The following is a 27,538-nucleotide window of genomic DNA, read 5'->3' on the forward strand; positions in this document are numbered from 1 at the left end:
CTGTTAACAACTAACATTTGAAAAGATTAGTGAGTCAGATGTGAACACCATGATATGACATTTGAGATTCCTTACTAGTCAGCAATTATAAAGTCTGTTTTGCTTCGAAAACTATTTAAACATATTCCTGGCAGCATTTTGTGACCTGTGTAAAAATTTCGAACAGCCCCTTTTTCCCCTTAATGTAGGTTGTTTATTATAACTCTATCTCTTAAAAATGTACAACTCCTTTCTTTTTAAAATAAAGAAACCAATGCATAGCTTTTATTCTTTGACTTTAATTAAACTCAGGTTAGCACTTAGTTAGCATTTGGTTACTAAGTGTTTATGGTTTACATACAGTTGCATCTTATTTTGTAAGTTTTTACACACTCACTCCTTTCCCTCTAGAGAAAGAGGGCTCCTTTGGTTAATTTCAATGATTTGACAAAGGATCCTTACAATTTTTTTTTCTTAATATCAAAGCAGTAGCAAAAAGCAGGGATGCCAGAGAAGTTGCCAAATTGTAGCTAACCAAAAAATCGGAGAATATCCTATTTGAAAATTTCAAAGAGGTTTTTCATTGAGTACAAACAAGGAGAAAGTCAATAAAAGAACAATTTGTTTACAAACTATTTAAAACTATTTCCTTAAAAAATAAATTCTTGCCAATACTATATTGAAATTACTTATAAGATAGTGCCCAAAACATTACGTAGGGATTGATATCCTCTACAGTTAACTATAATTTTTAGGTTTTACAGAAATGGTCACTTACACATGACAAGTTTAAGGGTTATGATTTATATTACAGTTGGCTTACATTTGGAGCTATTTGATAATTTATTTAAACCAGACTTTTATAATAAAAAAGGCAGTACTTTGATTACTCCGTAAGAATAGCCTTTTTTTTTTTTTTAAAGATTTTATTTATTTACTTGACAGAGATCACAAGTAGGCAGAGAGGCAGGCAGAGAGAGAGGGAGGAGGAAGCAGGCTCCCTATGGAGCAGAGAGCCCGATGTAGGGTGGATCCCGGGACCCTGAGATCATGACCTGAGCCGAAAGCAGAGGCTTTAACCCACTGAGCCACCCAGGTGCCCCTCCATAAGAATAGACTTATTCTTTTAAATAATGCTTTCAAAACATTAAATGGTGCTGCATAAATTCTTTATTAAACCCAACAAGATACAGTCATTTAATATCTCTAGACTAATAATTTACAAGCATTAGGTACAAAATAAACATATTTACAAACCAGATACATTTTGATTACAATTTTAAATACAATTTTTAGAAAAGTGGCAATAAAATCTTAGATAAATGAGTTTTTCCTTAATCATTAAAAAACTTTTTTAAAAGCTTTCTCTGTAAAAGTAAAAACTATTCCATGCCTTATAGCAGGCAACTAGTATCTTTAATCTTGAGATATCCTTAAATAGAAATCCAGCTCAACTCAAGATCAACTCATTACTTCCCAAAGTCCCTGTAGGGTGAATCCATCCTTCAATTTCTCTATTGCAAGCCCCAGTTCTTCTGAAAATACAGGTTCACGATCTTGTTGCTTTTTGGGAGATAAGAGGATAAGATGGGAATAGAGAAGGTGGGCAAGGAAGAGGAAAAAAACAAAAAATAGGTTTCACATAAGTTTTGTGAATACTAAATGTTAGAATATAGCAAGTTTTTTTCAAATACTATAGATAAAATGTCCTTACCTTATTGCCATCAGCAAAATAAGCCTAGAAGACAAAGAAAATTCTATTTCACATACTTGACATGTAACAGGTCAGTGAACTAAGGAACAGGTAATTAATTTACAGAACAATTGTGTAACTAACTGTATTTTACATTCTGTTACTGTATGTCTAATGGTCTTCTCACCTATCTTTACTATGGTAGTAGCAGATTTCACTTCTGTTAATCATTAGTAACAACTACAAGAGTTATGTTTTGAGCTCCAAAAAATGTATTTTGTAATTTAGTATACAATTAGCATTGTTAACTTGAAAGGAGATTAAAAGAATGACTTAGAAGCTATAAAATTTCATCCCTACTTTTGGTTTAGGAGAAGGTGCTAGCAAAACAAAACAAAGCAATCAGTGCTTCAATGTGTCAGCAAATGCTGTAGTTTATAATTAGATATTTTATACTAATTTCACACTTGTTTAAAAATATTTATTCCCAGAGCGGTATGCTGGTCAGATTCATACATTACACTATATATAAAGAATTAGTATTATTTTGGCTATGAAATCATACAAATTTGGAAATAGGAAAGCTCATAGTTCAAATATAGTTTTTAATATAATATACCAATAAGTTGAAAGGAAGTCAATCTTGTAAAGATTAATAATGAAAAATATATTTTACATTAATTTAATTAATTATTTAACCTGTTCTCTTATTCTAAGGTATGAAAAATTTTTCACAAATCTGAAATCCTCTGAAAAATAGTGTTCTCAAACTATTTCCCAGTTTGGTAATTTAAAAGTAATTTCAAACAAAGAAAAAAATCCTTAACTTAAAAAAAAAATTACTTTCTAACTCTCAAGTTCTATCGTGTTTTATACACTTAAGCCATTACTTAAACATGACTGAGATTTTTAAAAAATCGTAAGAAATTTAGTAGCTCTTCTTTGTCATGCTCACCACAAAAGCGTCCGTGTGATCATCAGAATCTATTTCTACATCATCTTGAATCTGTTCAACTGTTAGAGCTTCAAGGGGCTGTGGCTAAAAATCAGTAGATTTTTAGGAAAAAAAATGCATCGAGGAGACAATATTAATTAAACAAATAGTTTTAATAAAATGTGCTGTGAGAATTGTAAATACTTGTAAATGGGTAAAACAATTGAAAACTATTCAAGTCTTAGAAAAATCATTGTATAATTTATATTCTACTAAAACTAACCTGAGTAATAAATCAAACCTAAGCTTTTAAATCTGAAGTCAGTATCATCAAAAGTATTAATATGACAAATTTATAAAAACTTAATATGATACTTAGAGATAGCCTTAAAGAAAAACTCTCAATGGACTTAATCTGATTTTCTTTCATACAGTTTAAAAAAACTAAGTTTGGATATAGCAAATTTTCAATTTTCTTCAAAACAGTCATTAAATAGAACTCGTGAAAAGTAAAAGAACTAAGAGTTGCACGGAATATGCCAATGGTAAAGCAGAATAAAATGTGGTACCAATATTAATTCTTTATTCAAATGTTTTAGTATTTTTGGTGTGTTAGGCACTATGCTAACACTACCAAGTAGAAACTCCCTGTCCCTACTCACAAAATGTTTGTAATCTAGTGGAGGTGGAGAAAGAATAAAACACAATTACAGATAACTAAATATTAGGTTGGAACATATGAAGTTACTATTTTTGTTAGTAAAAAATGATCAAATATTAGTATCATATGGTTAAACCTATGAATAGCAGTTGTAACGAATGTACTATCCATTATAAAAGAAAGGTTTAGAGACAGCACAACTTCTGGATTGTAAATCCCAGAAACTTGCATGAAGAAAAGAATGACATGTAATCTAGGCCTTTTAGAATGAGGATGACTTCCAAAGGTAGGATTAGGGGAAAAGGTATTTCTGCCAGAGGAGACCAGCATCAGCAAAGGAGAGAAACCACAGAATGTGGCTGAAGAATGATGAATAATCCAGTATGGTCAGAAGAGAAGAGTCCCATGAGACAGAAGAAGCTATGCAGGGCTACTGTACTGAACAAACCCAAGGAGCATCATTCACACTGAAGTCTGTGTTTACTATGTTCTCATAGCTGAGCAGAGCACATCCTGCACAACCAGACACTGTGACTGTGCAGATAAGGTAGAAAATGTAGGCTGGTGTCCACTGAAATTCTTTAATACCAGCCCAAAGAATTCAGACTTTATCTATAGGTAACTGGTGGGAGGGTGTATAGGGTAGAAGTATAGTGCTCAACAAAAGTGACCTGATCTGCTAATCTGAGGATAGCCTGCATTCAGAGTTGTGTGACAAGTTTTATGTACAAGTAACTTAACCTAGCTAAGCCTCCGTCTCCATAACTGTGAGATAAGGATAATAATAATGTTATACTTCATAGTACTGTTGGGAGGACTAAATGAGATAGATGATACATATGAAGCTCTTAGAGCAGTGAATGGGAACAACAGGTGTTCAGTGCAGTCATTCAACATCTATGAATATTCACTAAAGCACCTATTATGTGCTAGTTCTAATTGCTGGAAATACAGGGTTAAAGATAGTAGATGAAAATCCCTGACTTTATGGAGGTTATTTATAGTGGAGAAGACTTATGAGTGTTATCAAAAACAAAGCAAACAAGCAAACAGGGATAAGGAACAATAAAATGATGAGGCTACTGTTTTAGATGGTGCTCAGGGAAGACCTCCCTGAAGAGGTGGCTTGGCATAGGGACTTACATGAGATGACAGAGTGGGTTATTATGGCCACTATTATTACAAACTAGGGGCCAAAAAAGGAAAGAAATGAAAGATAGAGAGAGAATGGGTAGGAGAACTAACATACTAAGTATCTCACATGCCAGGAATTTCATGGATATGATTAATAAGTTTGTGAGGCAGATGATCTTCATTTAAAAAAATGTTTTTAAAGATTTTATTTCTTCATTTGAGTGAGAGAGAGAGGGAGTGAGAGAGCATGAACAGGGGGAAGGGGAGAGGGAGAGGGAGAAAGAGACTCCTTGCTGAGCAGGGAGCCCGACACATGTCTCGATCCCAGGGCCCTGGGATCATGATCTGAGCTGAAGGCAGACGCTTAACCGACTGAACCACCTGGACACCCAGATTATCTTCATTTTATAATGAGAAAATTGAAGCTCAAATCTACCTAGAATCACAAATAAATGGTGAAATTGGGACTAAAGTCAGGTTTGCCATGTTCCAAGAACCAGGTATGTTCTACAATATTATTATGCAAGCAAGAGTAATAATGGTAATTGTGGTTTGAGTGAAAAGAAAGGGATAGGAAAAGGGAGGAGACATTCATGATTGAATGTATGAAATAAGACAATCAGGAAAATAAAAAATGAAATCTCTGAGGTTCTGAGCACAGCTGACTTTGCCAATGCTAAAAATAAATAAGTAGAAAATAAATAAATCTATCAGTAGGATGGTGCTTTTGAGAAAAATGATAGCATTTTAAGTATGCCACGTTTGAGATACTCAAGTCCCAGTGTATCTTACAGATTTGGAAAATTATTTACTTAATTAAATTACTAGGACAAACTTTTAAATGAGAAATTCAGTTTATGTTGTTTGAAATGCTCATTTATAGTGAAGATATTCAAGAATATTTAGAACCATGGTCATCTGAGAGAATGTGTCAAGATCAAAATAAAGTGGGAGTCATCTATAGAAGTTTAAGTTGAGGGGCTCCTGGGTGGCTCAGTCATTAAGCGTCTGCCTTCAGCTTGGGTCATGATCCCGGAGTCCTGGGATCAAGCCCCGCATCGGGCTCCCTGCTCTGTGGGAAGCCTGCTTCTCCTTCTCCCTCTCCCTCTCCCCCTGCTTGTGTTTCCTCTCTCACTATGTCTCCCTCTGTCAAATAAATAAATAAAATATTAAAAAAAAAAAAAGTATAGGTTGAGGAAACTGGAAGAGAGCTGATATTCCTGAAGAATATACAGAGAAGGCAGAATGAAAGGGAGAGTGTTGAAAGAAATGCAAGTTGGGAGGAAAACAGAAAAGGATGATTAAAGATGTGAAAAACATGAGTGTATGTCTAATACAGTGTCAGCAACCCAAAGAGATGTTTCAGCTTGAAGGGAAGGGGGATATACAGAGAATATTGCAGGAAGAGAAAAAAACTAGCAAGGAGTGCTACCAGGCAACAAGGGTCTGTTTGAAGTCAGAGGGTGTGAATTTGAACTTAGCTGTCCAGCCCTACTTCCTGATCTTCTTGAGTCACATGCTACAGTCCAAGAGCAGAAGAGATATAGATAATATATGTGCTGTGTGATAGGGCTCAACATGCTGAGCACCAGCAGGGACGCTGTTGAAAGAGTGGGTGGCAAGGGCACCATCATAGCGTACAGTGAGGGTGCCGGCAAAAGAGCAGACAGCAAGGGAACCTGAGATAAGAGTGGTCGGTGAGGCTACCTGAGATAGAACCTCTGGCCAGAGTACCGCTGATAGAGCAGATAAAGTGTAGTGGCTGGTGAGGACACCAGTGACACACCAGATGACAAGTGTTTCAGCTGGAGAGGCTGAAGAGTAAAGTCAAAGGAGAGCTGAGGGACTTGGAGAACAGGGTAGGTTTGGTGTCTGTGAGGCCTGTAAGGTTTGCCCAAATGCTAATGGGAGGCAGAAGTGGAATAAAAATAAAACAGTGAGAGACTGAAGTCTGTCCACATCACAGGAGCCTTGCACATAGACACTTCTCTGGATAAGCTGCTCACCTAAAAGGGCAGGAATGAATGACGAAGCAGCCAGTGAGAAGATAGGTAGATGGCACAAATTAGTGTTGGCCAAGGGGTCATGTTCTCTGAGCAGAGTCTGTATATCCATCATTTTAAACATAGTTCAAACTTAAATTGTTCACAATGTGTTTATATCCTTATTTTATAGATTGTGTGAAAGCAATTCAGCAAACTGTATTTTACATAGCATAGTGAACAAATTACCTTTTCTTCCATCTCATAATCCACTCCAAATATAGGACTGGCAGAATAGACTTTGTGAAGTGAATTGATTTCCTTAACTGATTCTTGTAGTTTTTCCACAGGATCTATTTTAAAGCCAAGAACATATCCTCCACTCTGTAAGAAAAAATAATGAAAAAACAAAAAACAAGCCTGAGGAATGGGTATTTATACTATATGATAAACTATACCCCATTCTAATGTTATTTCAGAGCTCCATACATAAATTGATTTTTAAAAAATTTTTGTAATGAAAAACTTAAAGAATATATAAAAATAGGAAAAAAAAAGGTACAGTAAGTGTCCATGTAGCCATCAACCAGCTTCAATAAGTAGCAATATATGACCAACTCTCTTCCATCTTTAACCTCCCCTTTCCCCAAATCTCCTCCCCTTACCCACTTAGGATTATTTTGAAGCATATCCAGATATCACATCATTTCTATATACAAATATCAAAGATGAGATTTTAAGATTTAAGAAAATACACTATTGATTGTGAAGGCCAATGGAACTAAGTTTTTCTTGAGCTAGACCTTGAAAGGGAAAAGACCATATATCAGAAGAAAGGGAATGGTCCAACTGAGGCTAATTCCTTGAAGAATTAGGAAAGAAACCTTAACACGACAGATTGTTGTTGAAAACTGTTAAAAAATTAAGTAGCAAAAAAAAAAAAATTAAGTAGCATACTGTAAATGGTGAAAGCATATGATTTAGGTTGACAGCATATACTTTTGAGTTTAAATTCAGGTTTTACAACAAATTTGCCAGCTATATGATGCTGGGAAACATACTTTTCTTAGTCTTTTAAGCCTCAATTTTCTTTTTTTAAAAATAAATTTATTTATTTATGTTCAGTTAGCTGACACATAGTACATCATTAGTTCTTTTTTTAATGGTCTTCTGTGTGTTTCCTTCCTTCCTTTTTTTTTTTTTTAAATTAACATATAATGCATTATTTGCTTCAAGGGTACAGGTCTGTGAATCATCAGTCTTAACACAATTCACAGCATTCACTATAGCACATACCCTCTCCAATGTTCATAACCCAGCCTCCCCACCGCTCAACAACCCTCAGTTTGTTTCCTGAGATTAAGAGTCTCTTATGGTTTGTCTCCCTCCCAATTCCATCTTGTTTCACTTTTTCCCTCCCTACCCCCAACAACTCCCTGCCCTGCCTCTGAAATTCCCCATATCAGAGGGATCATATACATCATTAGTTTTTGATGTAGTGTTCAATGATCCATTAGTTGTGTATAATACCCAGTGCTCATCACACCACATGTCCTCCTTTATATCCATCACCTGGCCACCCATCCAAGCCTCAATTTTCTAACCATAAAACAGTTATCAACTTGTTATATTAAATAAAATAATGTACACATGATATTTGTACAGTTCCTAGAACATAGTAAGCACTCAGTAAATGGAAGCTACAAATCTGCAGGCCAGGGGAAAGGAGTGAGTAGACATTCATATTTACAGTTAGAATTTACAAGAGCACTGATTTTACAAATAAGTATATGTTTTATTTAAATGTATTTCTGCAAAGATCTGGCCTAATAGGGCACAGGAATTATAATTAGATACAGTATAACCTGCATGTGTGTGTATATTTGTATATATCTGTGTTTCTCATTGATATTCTTGTGAGTCAGTTAGACCTGACTGACTAGTTACCAGTTGAGAGACTGTGGGCAAGGTTCCTAATTTCTCCAAGCCTCAGTTTCCTTGAATGTAAAATGGGGAAAAATAGTAACTGTATCATAGGGTTGTGTAAAGATTGAAGGAATGCATAAAAAATACAGTGACTTAACTCTGTCACTAAAAATAATAATCATAATGATAATAATTGTTATGTCTGTCCAACAAGGAAACATGAAACAATTTTTCCTATGAGTACAATTACTATACAACTTTAAACTCTATTCAACATGTTATAGCTAATATTCTTCTTGAATGTACACAGGTTACTTTATAAATAAAACAAAAAATATAGACTGTCACATAGTTTAAAAAATCTATTAAAGATTAATATGGATATATAATACCTTACCTGCTGAGAACTTTCTATGACAAGAGCTAAACCAAATTTTGAATCTCTAATCTTTATGGAACGCTAGATGTAAAATGGAAAAGAAGAAAATGCATATTTTTATTACCTGATAGTAGTGATTCTTTAGCACAAACAAATTTTTCAACTTCTACACAGTAACTGCTTTTCTTAATCTAAAGAACAGAATTCTCCCTCTTTCCTTCATTATATTCCCATAGAGATCAAGTAAATGAAAATGTCTTTACTAGAAATAGCCATCAGACTTGTAAGGAAATACGAAGGAGACGTATCTGAAGTATACACAAATTATCTGACTCAAATATCCCCCACAATCAGGGAGTATACAAATTTTCTGAGTATTTTAAACCAAGGGCCAGCAATCTTTTAGTACTAGAGAGCCGGTGTTTTGAGTGGTTCCCAAGGCTGGGTTAGTTTTTAAAAGTCACATGAATATGACTGTCCTAGTGACAGACTGTGATGATATCAGATTGCAAGTTGTTTGGACAAAGCTGAATTCATTCCAGAGGCCATACTTGGGAACTGTATTCTTAAATAACAAAAAGCATCTATCTGAAGAATAAAAAGCACAAGGTTGTTTACTACTCAGTAATTTTGTAGTGTAATAGAGATTAGGTCAGACAAGCTGTAACATATGTAAACTATATAAAACAGCAATGGACAATACAAACCCCAGTTTATCAAATACCTACGTAGATTCTATTATATCTTCCCAGCCACAATTATAAATTCTTGTATTTCTTTGGATGACCAGAAATTATTTTTTTCCTACCAGATTCTATGATTTTCTGTTTAATCTCTATCAGACTGAAACCTTGATGGCAGGCACTGTGTACTGGTTCATAATTCTCACAACTGTATTGCTGGCACCTAGCACAGCATAGGTGCTAAATACTTGGCAAATGAATGACCTGATATTCTAAAGAAACTCAAAAATCAAACAATTCAGCAAACAATTGGCTTGGGAATAGTTAGCAAAGAATCATCCTTCTTGTAAACCAGGAAATCTTTTTAAAAATGACATCTTCCAGATATCGCATACATTGTGTCTATTCAATAAATATTTGTTAATGAAACTGCTCAGTATTAAGACTACTAATATCCCGCAATAAGTGTAATTATCATAGGAAAATCACACAGGATTTTCATTAACTATTTTTTGTTCCATCTAATTTGCACTAGAGTCCTATAAGTAATTTCCTTATGTAAAACGAAATACTTCAGTTTATTGGAGTTTACTATTTGTTTCACTGAATCACATAGTAGCAGCAGCAGAAGAGATAAAAAGAACCACCTTTATTCTCAAAACAAATTGGTCTCAGATGTAGTTAGTTCCTGTTCTGGATTTTAACAGCTTCAGTTGAACTTAAGCTAAAAATCATTATTACTGGGCACCTGGGTGGCTCAGTGGGTTAAGCCTCTGCCTTCGGCTTAGGTCATGATCTCAGGGTCCTGGGATCGAGACCCGCATTATTGGGCTCTCTGCTTGGCAGGAAGCCTACTTCCTCCTCTCTCTCTCTGACTACTTGTGATCTCTCTCTGTCAAATAAATAAATAAAATCTTTAAAAAAAATCATTATTACTAAAACCCATCTTAATTCCTTTCACCAAAAGGAATCCAGCTTATTTTACATGCTGTCTCTGAATATAGTGAAAACAATTCATTCACAGAATAAAAGAATTCCTCTGGCTTTAAAAGCAAAGTGTCAAGAGAGCCAAAACAATGTGTGTGCATCAGTGCGCTGAAGCCAAGCAAAGAACTGCTGTATACATGCCTCATGAAAAGATTATGGAAAACTGTAGTAGCTAATGTCCTCTGACTGGAATCTAAGAAGGACACATCTTAAAAAAAAAGAAAGAGAGAAAGAAATAAAGAAGAAAAGAAAGAAAAAAAGAAAAGGAAAAGGAAGAAGAGAGATACATTTTAATCTGCATAGTGACTATTTTTTTTTTTTTAAAGATTTTATTTATTTACTGGACAGTGAGAGAGAAAACAAGCAAGAGGCAGCAGAGGGAGAAACAGGATCTGCATTAAGCAGAGAGCCCAATGTGAGGCTCAATCCCAAGACCCCGGGACAATGACCTGCACTGAAGGCAGACGCTTAACTGACTTAGCCACCCAAGTGCCCCTGTATGCTATTTAAAATTTTTAAGTCCAGTATATTTTTCTCTTAATAGCAAGTTTATAATGGTGGGGCATCCCTTGAATGTAAGTACTGTTGGGTCTTTTCTATGTTGAAACTGTAAATTATCAACATTTTAAAAGTCTGTTGTCAGCTATACTGCTGCCACTGAAAAAGAGGGAGACAATTCATCTATTCTTGAAAGTTCCATTAACAAATGAACAGAAATTATTTATTCTGCATTAAAATAAGAACACCAAAATGCATGCACTTACAATTTGCAGATATGGTATGCTGACGTTAAAACTCTCATTCATATTTGCATGCCACACGATTCTCACGTTGGTAATAAAAAAGGTTCCTAAATTTCCCTGTAAAAGACAGATACATGAGTGACCATTTGTTTGAATACTTACTCTTTATTTTCTAAACACTGGGATAATTCTAATTATCGCAGTAGCAGAGAATACCAGAATTGAATATCATGGAGAATCAATGACTTCATTATTCACTGGATCGAAGAACAATTAGCTGACTGAGGGCCTGGATTCTGAAGTTAGACTATAATCATTATGTTATCAGTACTTACCAGTTGCCTGACCATGGGCAAAAATTTGTTCTTGGTGCATTGTGTCAAATGTAAAGTGGAAATTTGATTAAATAACCCCTATAAATAAAGCCCTTATCACAATGCCTGACACATAGTAAGCATGCTGCAAGTGTTAGATCTTATTACAGCTATTGTTCAAAACGTGGGATTAAGTTAAGACAAGGAAGTTGTGGTAAGAGAAAGACAAAACATATGTGATAACTTCCATTGGTCCACGAGAGATGCTTTATGGCTCTTCAACACTAACCATGAATCAAAACTGTTTTCCAATTATATGGCCCCTCAATATTTACTCATAATTACTCCAGTATGGTAACTAAATGGTCTAAAAAAACTTTAATACCTAGTACATGACACCAAAATTAGCCACCTCTACTATTTATCCATATCATTATCTACCTCCATTTCTACCTCCTCCCCACCATATACTCCCAGAGGAATTTATTTTATATGTTGAGGTTGGGCATAAAATATTAACTTACAAACCCAAAACCTGGGATGACCAGGTTTGAAACAACAGAAAAGACCAACTATTTCTTAATTACAATTAAGTTAATAAACATATGTAAGTATATAGATTTCCCTCCTCTACTCTCATCTTGCAAAAAATTGTTATACAAAGAATTTTATCCCCCTTATCCCTGGCCAACATCCCATTAAACAGTACTAAGTCTAACTTTATAAAGTAATTATTTATGTCATTCTTTCCTCTTATTTTAGAAGAGAGCAACTTACAAAACTCCTAAGGATTTTTTAAATAAAAGAATAGGAAGGCATATTTTATATTTAATAAACAGAAGTTAGGTTAACAATAACATTCCTATTTTCAGTAAAATATTTCTGACAATCCTGAGCATCTTAATTAATCAATTTAAAATGCCAGGTGCGGTGCTAGATGGCAAAGATTTAAATATGAACAGAGTGATTCCACTCCTACCCTTATAAAGCCTACAGTCTAATGCTGGGGAACAGACAAGCTCTGTATTTTATTTTATTTTATTTATTTATTTTTTTTAAGATTTTATTTATTTACTTGAGAGAGAGACAGTGAGAGAGAGCATGAACAAGGAAAAGGTCAGAGAGAGAAACAGACTCCCCATGGAGCTGGGAGTCCGATGCGGGACTCGATCCCGGGACTCCAGGATCATGACCTGAGCCGAAGGCAGTCGTCCAACCAACTGAGCCACCCAGGCGTCCCTGTATTTTAGATCAGGAACAATTTAAAGTAGTAATTAAGTACAGATTGCATAAGCAAAACTCAGAAGGAAGCCTTATAGAAAGCGACTTCTAAGCTATGACCTAAAGTAGGGATCTGTAAACTATGGTTTGTGGGACAAATCTGGCCTCTCGCCTCATTTTGTATGGCCCAAGAGCCAAGAAGCCAATTTTCTTGGCCCCACAAACCAAATTTTAGATTTTTAAATAGCTAGAAAAAAGTCAAAAGAATAATAACTCATGATACATGAATACTGTATGAAATTCAAATTTCAGGATCCATAACAAAGTTTTTTTGAAACACAGCCATGCTCATTTGTTGTCTATGTCTATGTCTATGGCTTCACACTACAATGGCAAGTCTGAGAAGTTATGACAGAAATGGTATGACCTGCAAAGCCTAAAATATTCACCATCTGGCCCTTCAGAGTAAAAAGCTTGCTGATTCCTGATGAGAACTTATTCAGATGTAGAGCTGGCTATTTACTACAGAACCATCATCAGAGTTTAAAACGAGAACTTTTCAAATGAGCAAAATTTATTTACAACTTAAGTTTATGATAAAACGTTTAGCAAGAAGTTCTTCATTCAAATGCTAAATTTACCCAGTGATTATCGGTCTAACCAAAGAAACTATTCTTATGTAAGAGAAAATTTTTCTTTAGAAATTGATGTATTACTTACTCCAACTTAGATGTTTTAAATGGTCATAACTTCAAGAGCAAATGAGAAGTCATGATAATGGATATAGGAATCACCAAATGAGTTATACATTTAATTCCATAAGGATCATTTTATTTTTTTTGAAGATTTTATTATTTATTATTATTTTTAAAAATTTTAAAAATTTAAAGGCAGAGAGGCAGGCAGAGAGAGAGGGAAGCAGGCTCCCTGATGAGCAGAGAGCCCGATGAGGGGCTCGATCCCAGGACCCCGAGATCATGACCTGAGCCGAAGGCAGAGGCTTAACACACTGACCCACCCAGATACCCCTAAAGATTTTATTTTTAAGTAATCTCTACACCCAAACATGGGGTTTGAACTAACAACCCTGAGTTGCATGCTCTTCCAACCAGCCAGCCAGGCATCCCCAAAAGACCAGATTAAAAGTCTTCCATGACTGTCCACCTCATGACTATCCTCCATCAGTGTAAGTTATCAAGATGATGAGAGTAGTGTGGCATGAGGAGAAGAACATAGTTCTCAGATGAACTAGATGTGTGAAGTCACTTTTCTTTGGCCTGAGTTTTTAATCAATAAGTGAATGGAGACTGAACCAGATAACCTCTAAAGACCACTCTAGCTATAAGTTCTATGTACAACAAATGTTGCTAAAAAGAACATAAAGATATGAAAATCAGAAAATTATTTTATATGAAGAGCTTCAATACTAATTTATCAGGAGATATAATGCTATATTTTAATAGAATTAAGTGAATATTCAAACTCAATGACAAATAGGAAAATGATTACCAAAGCACTGACCCAAAAGGTTCATTAGCTTTTTGCACAATACCTGATCACTGGATAAATTCCATACTCCATTGACTTTATCATATACATGTTCTTGTGGTAATAATCGTAGTTGCTTATTTTGAATTAGTGCACTTCTCAATTTAAAATCACGATACATTTTAGAAGTTTCATATGCTCTATAAAAAAGAACAGAGACCAACCCAAACTGAAAATGTGGTTTTCCTAGGTTATGTTTACTTATTTACCAAAATATACAACTGTTAATACTTATGTATATCATTCAATTATAACAAATTTAAAAATTTACTTTTCAATAAATTTTGGTGTCACAGTCTTTTATAGACTATCATTTTACTGTAGTATTTACATATTTTATCTCAGTACCTGTTTTTAGAAGTCTAATTTTTTTTAAAGATTTTATTTATTTGACAGAGAGAGACACAGCGAGAGAAAGAGTAGGAAAGGGAGAAGCAGGCCTCCTGCCAAGCAGAGAGCCCTATGTGGGACTCGATCCCAGAACCCTGGGATCATGGCCTGAGCTGAAGGCAGATGCTTAACAACTTAGCCACCCAGGTGCCCCTAGAGGTCTAATTTTTAAGGCAACATGTATCATATATAGCACATATGAGAGGAAACATTTTCTCTTTAAGCTGAAAAACAATGCTTGCATATAATAGACTTCGATATTATTTTTCCCTATCAAAATCCTTCTCTGCATTTCTGTTTTAGTCAAAGGAACAATTGGGCGTCCAGTTAATTTTCTCATTGCAACCGTAAACATGCTCATAGTTACCTCTATACAGAAAATTGGAATAAATCTGTACCAATCACAAAAGGGAACCTAGAACAGTGTGTATGCATGTGCAAGTGTTTGTGTGTGTGTATACATTTATATATATATAAAATCCCTCTTTGTTTTCTCTCCATGCCTTCCTATTGATAAATAATAAATACTGAAGAAAGTACTGTATTCAAAACTTTCTTCATGGGACGCCTGGGTGGCTCAGTTGGTTGGACGACTGCCTTCGGCTCAGGTTTGAGCCGAAGGCTCATGATCCTGGAGTCCTGGGATCGAGTCCCGCATCGGACTCCCAGCTCCATGGGGAGTCTGCTTCTCTCTCTGACCTTCTCCTCATTCATGCTCTCTCTCACTGTCTCTCTCTCAAGTAAATAAATAAAATCTTTAAAAAAAAAACTTTCTTCAGTATTTATTATTAGTTTTGATTAGTTTTTTTAAAAGATTTACTTATTTGAGAGAGAGCACACACAAGCAGGAGAGGGGCAGAGGGAGAGGAAGAAGGAGAGGAATAGAGAGAATCTCAAGCAGATTTCCTGATGAGTATGAAGCCCAATCATGGGGCTCAATCTCACAACCCTGAGCCAAAATCAAGACTGAGGATGCTTAACTCAGCCACCCAGGTGCCCCTCATTAGTTTTAAGTTTTTGGATTAGTTTTATTATAACATTTGATTGATTATAATTTTACCCCACAAAATTATAGGCTAATTTACTCATTTAATAAGACTAAAGAATTTTCTTAGCCTGAATAACTTTAAATGTCTTTTACATAAATCATAATATTCATTGTTAAACCTGTCATTTTAACTTTAATTGAACTAATATATAAATTGTAAAAGAAGAAGATTTGAGCATTTGCCTATAGACCTTAATTTCCTTTAGTGCTATAATCATCGTTTAACCAGTGGACAAAATGGAAACTATTTATGCTGTGAGTTACTTGTGGGGAACACTTATTTTTATTCTATTGAAGAAAAGCAGCTTATAAGGTCCTTTCATAATCCTCTTCATATTATATTTCTAAGTAAAGTAAAATAAAGAGCTAAGGTTTAGAAATATGTCCAACACAAATTAAAAGCATTCATAGTAGCTAAAAAGTGGAAACAATCCAAATGTGTATCAACAACTAGTAAGGAAAAAAAATATTTTTACACAATGTAATACTATTTATAGAAAGAATGAAGTACTGATAGATGCTACAACATGGATGATCAGTGAAAACACTGAAATACGTCAGCTATAAAAGGTCACTATATTGCATGATTCCATTTATATTATAAGTCCCACATAGGCAGATCCATACAGAAAGAAAGAAAATCAGTAGTTGCCAGGAGCTATGAAGAGGACAGGATAGGGAAGGAATATGGGGACTACAGGGCTACAAGGGTTTCATTTTGGGGTGACAGAAATATTCCAGAATTGGTAGTGATGACAGCTACACAATCTTGTGAAAACTAAAACTATCAAACTGTAAACCTTATTTGTTTTTAAAAAAGATTTATTTGAGAGAGAGCAGAGAGAGAGAGAGAGAGAGAGCACATGAGTGGGAGGGGTTTGGTGAGAGGGGCAGATGGAGAAGCAGGCTCTCCACTGAACAGGAAGCCAGATGCCGGACTCGATCCCAGGACTCTGGGATCACGAGCCAAAGGAAGATACTTAACCAACTGAGCCACCCAGGCACCCCTCAAACTGTAAATATTAAAATAGTATTTTATACTATATGAATTACATCTCAAAAAATTTATATGATTATATAGATTAGAAATCATCAACAAAATGAAAAATCAAGTAACTAGGAAACTAAGAAATAAATTTCTACATATATGACAGATGAGGGCATAATTAAAAAATTTATAATAGAAAACTATAAATAGCCAAAAAAGGGAGAAAAATGTCTACATCACTAGTAATAAAGAAATGCAAATTTTAAAAAGTATATATACTTCTCTGTGTGAGCATAAATTTGTGTATATGTATAATAGCCTGTCATCTTAGCCAAGCTTTTAAAAGATCATTGTACTTAAGGCTGGTTAAAAACAGAGAGCTAGGGGTGCCTGGGTGGCTCAGTGTGTTAAGCCACTGCCTTTGGCTCGGGTCATGATCCCGGGGTCCTGGGATCAAGTCCCGCATGGGGCTCTCTGCTCAGCAGGGGGCCTGCTTCCCTTCATCTCTCTCTGCCTGCCTCTCTGCCTGCTTGTGATCTCTCTCTGTCAAATAATTAAATAAAATCTTTAAAAAAATGAAAAAAAAAAAAACCAGAGAGCTAAGGTGCTCACTTAGCAGCACATATACTAAAACTGGAATGATAACAGAGATTAGCATAGACGCCACACAACGATGACATGCAAATTTGTGAAGTGTTCCATATTTTCTGCAGTTCCCCAACTAATTGCCACCCTTTGTAGATTCACTCGAGGGAAATGATATGAGCACAATGTGCAGCACTGAATAATTAAATTGTGATGTTTTATTTGAAAAATATTCCTGCAAAGCAATTTATGATATGTGGATTGAGGCCGAGTTTCACCCAAAAAATTATGTGCAAATATGTTGTTTCTACATATCTTGGAAATGAGAAAATGTCAACTTGCATTTCCTTATAGAATTAAAAAAAAAAAAAAAAACAGCAGGGCACCTGGGTGGCTCAGTTACTTAAGTAGCTGCCTTTGGCTCAGGTCATGACCCCCGGGGTCCTGAGATAGAGCCCTGTGTTGGGCTCCTCATTCAGCAAGGAGTCTGCTTCTCTCTCTCTCTCTATCCTCTGTGCTCTCACTCTCTCTCAAGTAAAAAAATAAAATTAAAAAAAAAAAAAAAAAAAGCTAAGGTAGTATAAAGAATTTAGCAACAAATGAACAAACCGCCACAAAAGAAAACAAAACTCTTAAGGGAAAACACCCAGACATGCCTTCAACTGCTAGTAAAATAACCTTTTTTTCCCTGCTAAGATTTACTTATTTTATTTATTTATTTATTTATTTATTTATTTGACAGAGAGAGAGATCACAAATAGGCAGAGAGACAGACAGAGAGAGATGAGGAGAAGCAGGCTCCCTGCTGAGCAGAGAGCCCAATGCGGGACTCGATCCCAGGCCCCTGGGATCATGACCTGAGCCGAAGGCAGAGGCTTAACCCACTGAGCCACCCAGGCGCCCCTACTTATTTATTTTAGAGAGAGAAAGAGAGAGAGCAGGGAGTGGGGGAGGGAAGAAAAGGGAGTGAGAAACTCACACTGACTCTGCACTGAGCACAGAGCCCTAGCTAGAGCTCATTCTTATAATCCTGAGATCATGACCTGAGCCAAAACCAAGAGCTGGAGGCTTAACTAACTGAGCCACCCAGGTTCCCCTAAAATAATCTTTTTTAATTCATTAACTGAATTATCCAACTTCGTTATCTATATTGAATTAACTCTCTGTTTCACTATAACTAGTTTGGTAGCTAATTTAATAGAATCTTCAAGTAGAAATTTTTATAAATCTTCAGTAGTCTTATGTGTTTTAGAAATACTTTAAAAGTGCTTATTAAATGATAATGCAATATGTTCTTCTATATATCTTCAGGATACTCCAATTTTCTGAGCTTGGAGGAAGATGGTACCATACTTATATACTTTGCTCTACAAACTTCTAAATCATAGATTGACCTTAAAATTATTTAATATTCCATAAAGTATTATCATACCTGTGTACTGCAATCACAGAAGTAAAAAGTCTAGGACTTCCAGGAACCAAATTTGTAAATATAAACTCAAAACGAGTACTGTTACATTTTGTTAGTATATAAAGAGCTTCAGTTTGGCCTCGTAATTTCTGTAAGGACAAATTTATTTAAAAGTTCAGATTTCAAGAGCAATTTCTCATTTACAGTGAAAATAAGTCCAATATCAAATATCTAATGCTTCTTCACTATATATATTTCAATAAGATTTTTCAGACTTACAGAGTTAGCAGTCCTTGTTGTAATGCTCAATATGCAGTTGTAACCGATAGCTAAAATTCAAAAGCAAAGAATTTCAAGAACACGATATAATAAACTGAAAAATAAAAACCTCCGCAAATAGAACTTTAAGTTTTTTTTTTTTTAAAAGATTTTATTTATGGGGCGCCTGGGTGGCTCAGTGGTTAAGCCGCTGCCTTCGGCTCAGGTCATGATCTCAGGGTCCTGGGATCGAGTCCCGCATCGGGCTCTCTGCTCGGCAGGGAGCCTGCTTCCTCCTCTCTCTCTCTGCCTGCCTCTCTACCTACTTGTGATTTCTCTCTGTCAAATAAATAAATAAAATCTTTAAAAAAAAAAAAAAAAAAAGATTTTATTTATTTATTTGTCAGAGAGAGAGCGAGCGAGAGCGAGCACAGGCAGACAAAGTGGAAGGCAGAGTCAGAGAGAGAAGCAGGCTCCCTGCGGAGCAAGGAGCCCGATGTGGGACTCGATCCCAGGACGCTGGAATCATGACCTGAGCCGAAGGCAGCTGCCCAACCAACTGAGCCACCCAGGCGTCCCGAACTTTAAGTTTTTTAAAAATTAAATATAAAGTACAACTTTAAAACATTTTAATATATTACTACAAATTTAAGTTAAATAATTAAAAGAACAAGTAAATTCTGCTTCTTTGCAAACATTCTTAGCTTCTTTAAGAAAGAAAGAAAGGAAGTTTGCTTCTCTAAAACCTATATATTATTATTTACTGAACATCTTAGCACCAATACCTCTAGAGAAAAAGTCTAGCAGGACAATCTAAAATAATTTTTAAAAATAAGTAAAATAAAATTTAACACAATGGAAGGTTGCACTTTTTTTTTTTTAAAGATTTTATTTATTTATTTGACAGACAGAGAGATCACAAGTAGACGAAGAGGCAGGCAGAGAGAGAGAGAGGGAAGCAGGCTTCCTGCCGAGCAGAGAGCCCGATGCAGGACTCGATCCCAGGACCCTGAGATCATGACCTGAGCCGAAGGCAGCGGCTTAACCCACTGAGCCAGCCAGGCGCCCTGCACTTTTTTTTTTTTTTAAGATTTTATTTTTTTATTTGAGAGAGAGACAGTGAGAGAGAGCATGAGCAAGGAGAAGGTCAGAGGGATAAACAGACTCCCCATGGAGCTGGGGGCCCGATGCGGGACTTGATCCCAGGACTCCGGGATCATGACCTGAGCTGAAGGCAGTCGTCCAACCAATTGAGCCACCCACGCATCCCGGAAGGTTGCACTTTTATTAGAATTTAGATCTCCCTTCTACTGGATTAGTTGAAACACAGGAAATTGTCAAAGATATGCAAAGAACAAAACCATTCAGTGTAAAAGCACTAATCTCGTGTGTTTCCAAGAGACAAACGGACTGATAAACCTTTCTTTGCAAAATGGTACAGTCTGTGGTTAGTCTAGGTTTGCTAAAAATTTTTTTTTATCAATTTTTCTTCATATTTCATGGTATAGCTTTTTTGGTTATCAAAAGCCACTGTGCAAGTTCATCTGACAAAGTATTTTTTTTTTTTTTTTTTTTTTTTTTAGTGTTCTCTAACAAAGATACTTACAAAGATTGACTCTGGGTAATGCCAAAGAATGCCAGATAATTCTTAAATTTGTTACTAAGAGTCTACCTAAAAACAAACAGACAAAAAAGTAGGTTACCTTAAGTAAGGACCCATTTTTGCAGTAGAGAGAGATAGGCATGAAACCTCTAGCTCAGGAAGAGCAGTAACCCCCACAGATGTTCTCAGACATTTATCAAATGAACATGTTTACTGCTCTTTTATATCCAGTATAAGGCATATAATGCACGACTCAGAATCCCAGAGAAACAAAATCTGATAGTTACAGATGGGATACATGTCTTCAATGCCAATAGCTTGGTTTGACTCAAATTAATAGAGAGAACTGTGTACTGGATTTTTGTCTTGGTGGAAGCTGTTCTGGAATTCTGGCAGGTCATATGTGCACAACTGAGAATGAGTATGGGATGGTATAATCACAAAGCCATTTGGTGAAATCACACTGCTCAAAGGACTTTCATATATATACTAATCTCTTAACAGTTCTCATTTATATGAGCCACACTTATAAATACTTTTTCTCTTTTTTTGCAATAAGCAAAAAATTTTTTGCTCATATGAAGTTATGGCCAAGCTGAAGTCTCCTTAAGGCCTTATGTTTTTCATTCCTAACCTCAGACTGATGTTCTTACACTGACATACAGAGTTAGATAAACTTCATTTCTCAAAGTGTATCTTAGGAAACAGTAGTACCTATAAATGCTCTAGAAAAAAAAAGTCAAGTAAATCTGAGCATGGTAAACTATGTGTCTTACAGATTTATGATACAATTAACATACTAGCATAGCTTTTTGATAATCCTGAATAAAACTCACTTAACTTTAACATTTCTTCAACAAATTATAAACCATAGAATTTTTTTACAAAGATTTTATGTATTTATTTGATAGAAAGAGACAGACCATAAGAGATGACATACAAGCAGGGGGAGAGGGAGAAGCAGGCTTCCTGCTGAGCAGGGAGCCTGATGCGGGGCTGGAGCTCCATATGGGGCTCGATCCCAGAACCCTGGTATCATGACCCGAGTTGAAGCAGATGCTTAATGACTGATCCACCCAGGCGTTCCCCCCCCCCCCAGCGAATTCTATTGATGAGTCATCTATAGCCAGGTAATATTTCTTCCTCTCTGAAAACCCTGAGAATATCCAAAATTAGAGAAACTAAGCTTGTATGAATGCTAGGGTAAGATGGATAAGGCTGTTTCCAAAATAAAGGAAGGTGTTCTCAAGAGAAACTGTAGAACATAGTATGTTTGACAAAAAGTAAATAGTCCAGCATTTCAAGACTATAAGATTCACTCAAGACATAGAAGAGTAGACACGGAATCTATCAGTTGGGGTCAAATGGACAACAGATGGCACATTCAAATCAGAATAACTGAGGTTTATTTATAAAAGGACTTATAAATAAGTCACTTATTAGAAAGGTATGGGTGGGGTGTCAGGAACCGTAAGTGAGTGCTGCAAACCTGTTACCACCCCAGGCCCAGTGGGACAAGGATAGGGAACAGTTAAGCAAATGTGGAAGTCCTGCATGGCTAAATACCTTGAGAAGAAAGAACTGGGGGAATAAATATCCAGACCAAACTCTCCTGATCCCCTTTGATCTTCTGGCTTGGCTTTTCCAACCCAAAGCTAGAGTGCACAAGTAGCCCCTTGACATGGTCTATACAACTCATTTTCCCTGGGCAAGGGGGAAAGGGTGATGGGTGCTGGACCTGGAGGGACAAATGTAGGCCAGTGGCACAAGCAAGAAAGATTATGGACAAACTATTCTGTTATCATAGATACAATGATTTATGTTTTCCTTACACCATTTCATGTAACTAACATTATGTCTCCACAACTGGGCTATAAGCCTAGGATATCTTTTTATTCTTTTTGATATTTGTCTATTAGAAGATTCCAGGAAAAATTATGAAGTGGTAAATAAAGCCAATAACCAACTCTAATGACCTATTTTTCTGATCTTGGTACATTTCCTATAAATCTCTAGCATTCTTAGGTTGCCTCTTTCTTGCTGAAAGGCCCCATCCTATTGCTACAAACCCAGTGTCCTAGGCATGGACTTGTCTCTCTCTGTGTTTTCAAACACCAAAATATAATTGTCTCTGTTTTTCCTAATCTCGAACACTGAAATACGGCTGTTTCTTTCCCGTACAGCTTCAGTGCAAAGCTAATCTGATAATTTCGTGTCAGGGTGCTTAAAGTTGAAATGGATTAAAAGTGCTAATCTTTTGGGGGTATTTATAGTTTTTTTTTTTAAAAGATTTTATTTATTTATTTGACAGAGAGAAATCACAAGTAGATGGAGAGGCAGGAAGAGAGAGGGAGGGAAGCAGGCTCTCCGCTGAGCAGAGAGCCCGATGTGGGACTCGATCCCAGGACTCTGAGATCATGACCTGAGCCGAAGGCAGCGGCTTAACCCACTGAGCCACCCAGGCGCCCCGGGGTATTTATAGTTTTAACATGGGTTCCTGAACTTAATGAATGCCTTAATTCAGCAATTTTCAAACTGCTGCAAAGGAGAGGAAGAAGGCTAAAAGGCAGGACTCCCCTTCTTTTTTCTACCTTCTTATTTACTAGAAGCTCTATACCCGCCTGTAACATTTCATTTTCTGAGGAATGTTTCTGAGGCGAGTATACATACAGTTATTTTTAGGAATAGGAAGATTTCAGGCACCCACTGTGATGGACACTTCTGGCCAGGGAGGTGTTTTGCCCTCTCTATTCCAAAGTGCTAGTATAAGATTCTGCACTCAATGAATACCCAATGAACCAAAAAATGTTCTATTACCCACAGTCTCTGTCTCAAATGACAGATGGACTGTCACATAAGAGTTCCTGCCAGTCTATATGAGAACCACCAAATTTTCTCTTGGCTTCCTTAAGTTAATTTAGGTTTGTCAAGATCCAGGTACCTTGGGGCGCCTGGGTGGCTCAGTGGGTTAAGCCCCTGCCTTCGGCTCAGGTCATGATCTCAGGGTCCTGAGATCGAGTCCCACATCGGGCTCTCTGCTCAGCAGGGAGCCTGCTTCCTTCTCTCTCTCTCTGCCTGCCTCTCAGTGTACTTGTAATTTCTCTCTGTCAAATAAATAAATAAAATCTTAAAAAAAAAAAAAAAAAAAAGATCCAGGTACCTAGAGATGATTATTCCACCCTCAAAGGCTCAAAGGCACAAGCTAAAACTTCTTGTTTGCTGCTAAACCTTCATACCTCACTCTCTCCTGGGCCTGATACTAGGAATCACTTCATAAATGTGATCTAAGCATTCTTTTAAGGATGGACCCTTGCCATTGACAGGATCTGCCTATTGTGGTGGTGATGATAGGTGCCCTTCACAGGGAAGAAAGGACCGCAACTAAGTGCTGCTTACATTCCACCCCAGAGCAGACCAGAGGAAAGACCCAGAGAGCAAGTGGCTGCTTGAAAGGCTGCAGTGAGCCCATTCTCCCAATAAAGTTTACTGTGTAGCCTCTAGGATTTACTGATCCCTTCTTACCTGAAAGAGGTTTTTTACTATTTACTCTTCTCTTCAATAATAGGTTTATGACCCATCCTCCTAAACCTCCCTTTCTCTAAAAGACCTTTTCAGAGATACTAGACTGCCCACTCATCCCCTATTTTTTTACACCCAAAACAACAGTAGTGATGCTTACAAGAACTGGTCACTGGATGCTAGTTTTATGTATAGCTGTTGTATGCAGCTTGGACTTTTCAAAGTTCTAGCCTTTGGGGAATTTGATCTGGGGGGACTCTAGAGTCCAACTCTGGCTGTTCCTCAGTGACATACACAGATGTCTCACAAGACTTTTCACTGCTTAACCTACACTAGACTTAAAAGTACAGCACTAAATTTGCTCTCCACATGTCTATCTCCAGGTGTCAGTCTCAAGGGATCATGAATTACTCTTGGATTTCTTAAAAGGAAGCATGGCTCCAGATAGCACAGCTATGACCTACTTGTGTTCCACGACCTCATATTCTTTTCATGAGGAGGCAGATTCAAAAGTCAGAACTATCCCATGGCCCTTACAAACAGGGATCCTGAAGTTTTAACAGTTATGTTGGAGAAAGCTGATATCAAAACTGAGACTTACTGAAGGGACCAAACTTCTGAGGAAGAACCTGTATTCCCTGGCTGAAGGTTTTTTTTTTTTTTTTAAGATTTTATTTACTTATTTGACACAGAGAGAGAGATCACAAGTAGGCAGAGAGGCAGGCAAAGAGGGAGGGGGAAGCAGGCTCCCCTGCCTCATGTGGGGCTTGATCCCATGACCATGGGATCATGACCTGAGCCAAAGGCAGAAGCTTAACCCACTGAGCCACCCAGGCGGCCCTGGCTAAAGGTTTAATACCCATCTTTCTCCTGTTTAAGTCTGAGAAAATTCTCATGTGGATTTAACTCTTTTACTGACACAATTACATTTCTTTTATATCTTACTCCCCAGTTAATATGATTTAACATTTGGAAATCAAACCAGGAATATAAAACATATTAGGAAATATACTCACCTCTATCCCCATTATTTCCTTTGGTGTCTTCAATTGAATCTAAACAATCAATAAGGACTTCTCCAGGTCTTGTTTTCATTTGTCTAAAATAAATATCGAGGCTTTAATAGCTACAACCATACCCACTTACAATCTAGTTAGGGAGAGAAGAGACATATGCATATAAAACAACCATCAATATAAATGATACAGTACCAAACGCTCATGCATTTGAAAATAGGGGCTTAAGAACTTTAAGAGTCTGGAGACCCGTGGAGCCTGGAGTAATCAGGGACATGTAGAAAAGCCAGAAGTAGGAGAGGTAGGATTTGGAGAAATGAGAGAGAGAGGGAGGAAAGTGGTTAAAGACCAGAAAAAAGAAATAATATGTGGAATGTGGAAAGATGGGCCTAGCTAGGGAAGAAGATCCATGTTAAGAGGTAGTGAGAAATACATGCCACTACCTCAGAATGCTTAGTCAGATAGGTATGGGCCTTATCCTGTGGACAATGGAAAACCCTCTGAGGTTTCTGAGTAGACGAAAGAGGTTAGGCAGTTACAGAAGGAGCAAGTTAAAGCATCATTAGGAATCGGTAAACAATTAGATACAGGGAATAAAAGGAAATAAAGAGGCAAGAATAGTTTGCTGTCAGACAGAATGCATTCCAGAGTGTCCCCAAACAAACAGAACCTAGTAGAATATGTGGTAGGAAATTCTAACACATTCTCCATACAGCTGACCCAATTACCTACTCAAAATACAGATATGATCATAATATAACTTTTCTGCCTAAGAATCTTCCATGTCATCCCACTGCCACAAAAATTATGTCCAAAATCCTGCGCTAAACATTTTATAATCTGGCTAATCTACCTGTTTGTTCCTCCATCCTCCACTTGCAGACTTTGCCTTCCAGCCAATGCCGTTTGTACTTCCAAGACTTTGCTCCCAGTGTTTTGTTTTCTTTTTTTTCTGGAATACTCTCCTGTCTACCATGACAAGGCCCTGTCTAGTCTTCAGGGTTGAACACAAATATTATTTCTTCTTCAAGGCATTCTCCAGGCAAAATGAACCATTCTGTTCCTATGATACCCCAGCTTTTTGTTCATTTTTTTTCAGGATGGATATTTACCACATTTTTAAAAAATAGTTGTCTATGTGTATCTCCTGCACTAAAATGGGTGGCAGGTAATCATTTTCTATTATTTTTGTATCTCTAGCTATCAGCATAGTACCTAGAACATAATAAGCATTTGATAAATGCAGCATAGTACCTAGAACATAATAAGCATTTGATAAATGTTCAAGAAAATGGAAGTGTTCATGAAATGGACCTTTGCTTGGTTTAAGAACCCTCCGAGAATAATAGAAAAAGTCATAGAATGTGTGCAGTCTGTAACCATTGTTTATAAATTCCCTTCCCTCACAACTTCTTAAAGGATCTAAGACCCTGTTAGTTTTAGATACCAAGCCATAACTAAGCCTGGGAAATTATTTCATTTTCTAAGGTTTTGGTCATGATAGGGAATCATAGGAAGTGGCTAAGAAGCTTCATACCATTAACCCGAGAAGCATCACAGTCTTCCAACAGTTAATTTCTCAATGGGCATTTCGCCCCTGGTCTTTGGGTAGGAAGGTTGTTAAGTATTTTTTTCTTTAAAGCATGACATTAAAAAACAAAAACAAAAAACCCAGGGTTTCTGTTGAGAGGTTCCAAAAAGTAGCTTCTTCCTCCCACTGGCGATTTAAATGAATGGCAAGATGGAAGCTTATCATGGAAACCAAGTTCTCAAGAGGTTAGCCATTATGGGAAATGCTTATTCCCAAACCTCCTTTGTTTTACAAAGAGACTCGAGCTTAAAATGGCGAGGCCTAAGGGTCTACAATATGTGTCGCTATTCCAGACCTAGTTTCAGAACCCTGGTCTCCTCTGAGTCCCTTCCAAACGTCCCCCATCACAGAAGAGGAGCACTCCCAAGCTCACTTGGGTGTACTTGAACGCCCAAGTCCTAGATGGTCCCGGACGTACTTGGGCTCAGTTTCCCGCTAGGTGCCCGGGACCCCCTTTCTCTGCCTGGAATTCTCTTTCCCCAGATCTCTGAAACGGTTTCATTGAGATGAATTCCCTCAATGGCCAAGCCAATCTGGGATCTCCCGGGGACCACAGGCTCAAACCCCCTCCCACTCTCGCGAGGGCCGTGAGCTGTGGGGGCGCAGCCTCCTCCAGAAACCGCGCCGCGGCGCCCTCTATAGGCCCTAGGAGCGACTCACTGCGAGGAGACGTCGAAGCGGACATCCCGGTCCTCCCAAAGCGCGTCCAGCACCGACATGGTGACCGAGGCCCAACACGGGCACTCTCCACAGCGGTGGAGGCCGAGTGGCGTCTCACTGGCTCCCAGGCAACGGACCGCCTCTGTCACGACGTCTACGGCGGGCGCCGAGATCCAAGCTTCCTGAGGTAGAGTGCGCGCTCTCCGCCCCCGCCCCGCCGCCGCGTCGCGTTGTTAAGCGGATTTGAGGCTCCAGGCGCGGTTGGGCGGCCCCGGCCCAGGAGCT

General features: G+C 37.2%; 1 protein-coding gene across 7 annotated transcripts; it reads right to left on the reverse strand.

The window, feature by feature from the left end:
* Positions 1 to 1,131: 1,131 nt before the first annotated feature.
* BBS5 (Bardet-Biedl syndrome 5) lies at positions 1,132 to 27,538 on the reverse strand. Of its 7 annotated transcripts, none has more exons than XM_082689218.1 (12): positions 27,254 to 27,538; positions 25,003 to 25,085; positions 20,471 to 20,536; positions 18,886 to 18,935; positions 18,628 to 18,755; positions 14,189 to 14,324; positions 11,123 to 11,218; positions 8,707 to 8,769; positions 6,633 to 6,767; positions 2,628 to 2,711; positions 1,694 to 1,772; positions 1,132 to 1,542 (listed from the first exon to the last, which is right to left on the reverse strand). In XM_082689218.1, exons 1-11 carry the CDS (start codon positions 27,310 to 27,312, stop codon positions 1,737 to 1,739), a joined length of 936 nt encoding a protein of 311 aa, XP_082545344.1. In that variant the 5' UTR covers positions 27,313 to 27,538; the 3' UTR covers positions 1,132 to 1,542; positions 1,694 to 1,736. The 7 variants fall into 7 exon arrangements, with proteins under 7 accessions (XP_082545344.1, XP_082545341.1, XP_082545342.1 ...); XM_082689215.1 differs by having other exon boundaries at positions 1,694 to 1,717; positions 27,254 to 27,531; XM_082689216.1 differs by having other exon boundaries at positions 1,694 to 1,717; positions 25,003 to 25,135; positions 27,254 to 27,362.

This window comes from Mustela nivalis (genome assembly GCF_964662115.1).
Source record: "Mustela nivalis genome assembly, chromosome: 11".
Lineage (NCBI taxonomy): Eukaryota > Metazoa > Chordata > Mammalia > Carnivora > Mustelidae > Mustela > Mustela nivalis.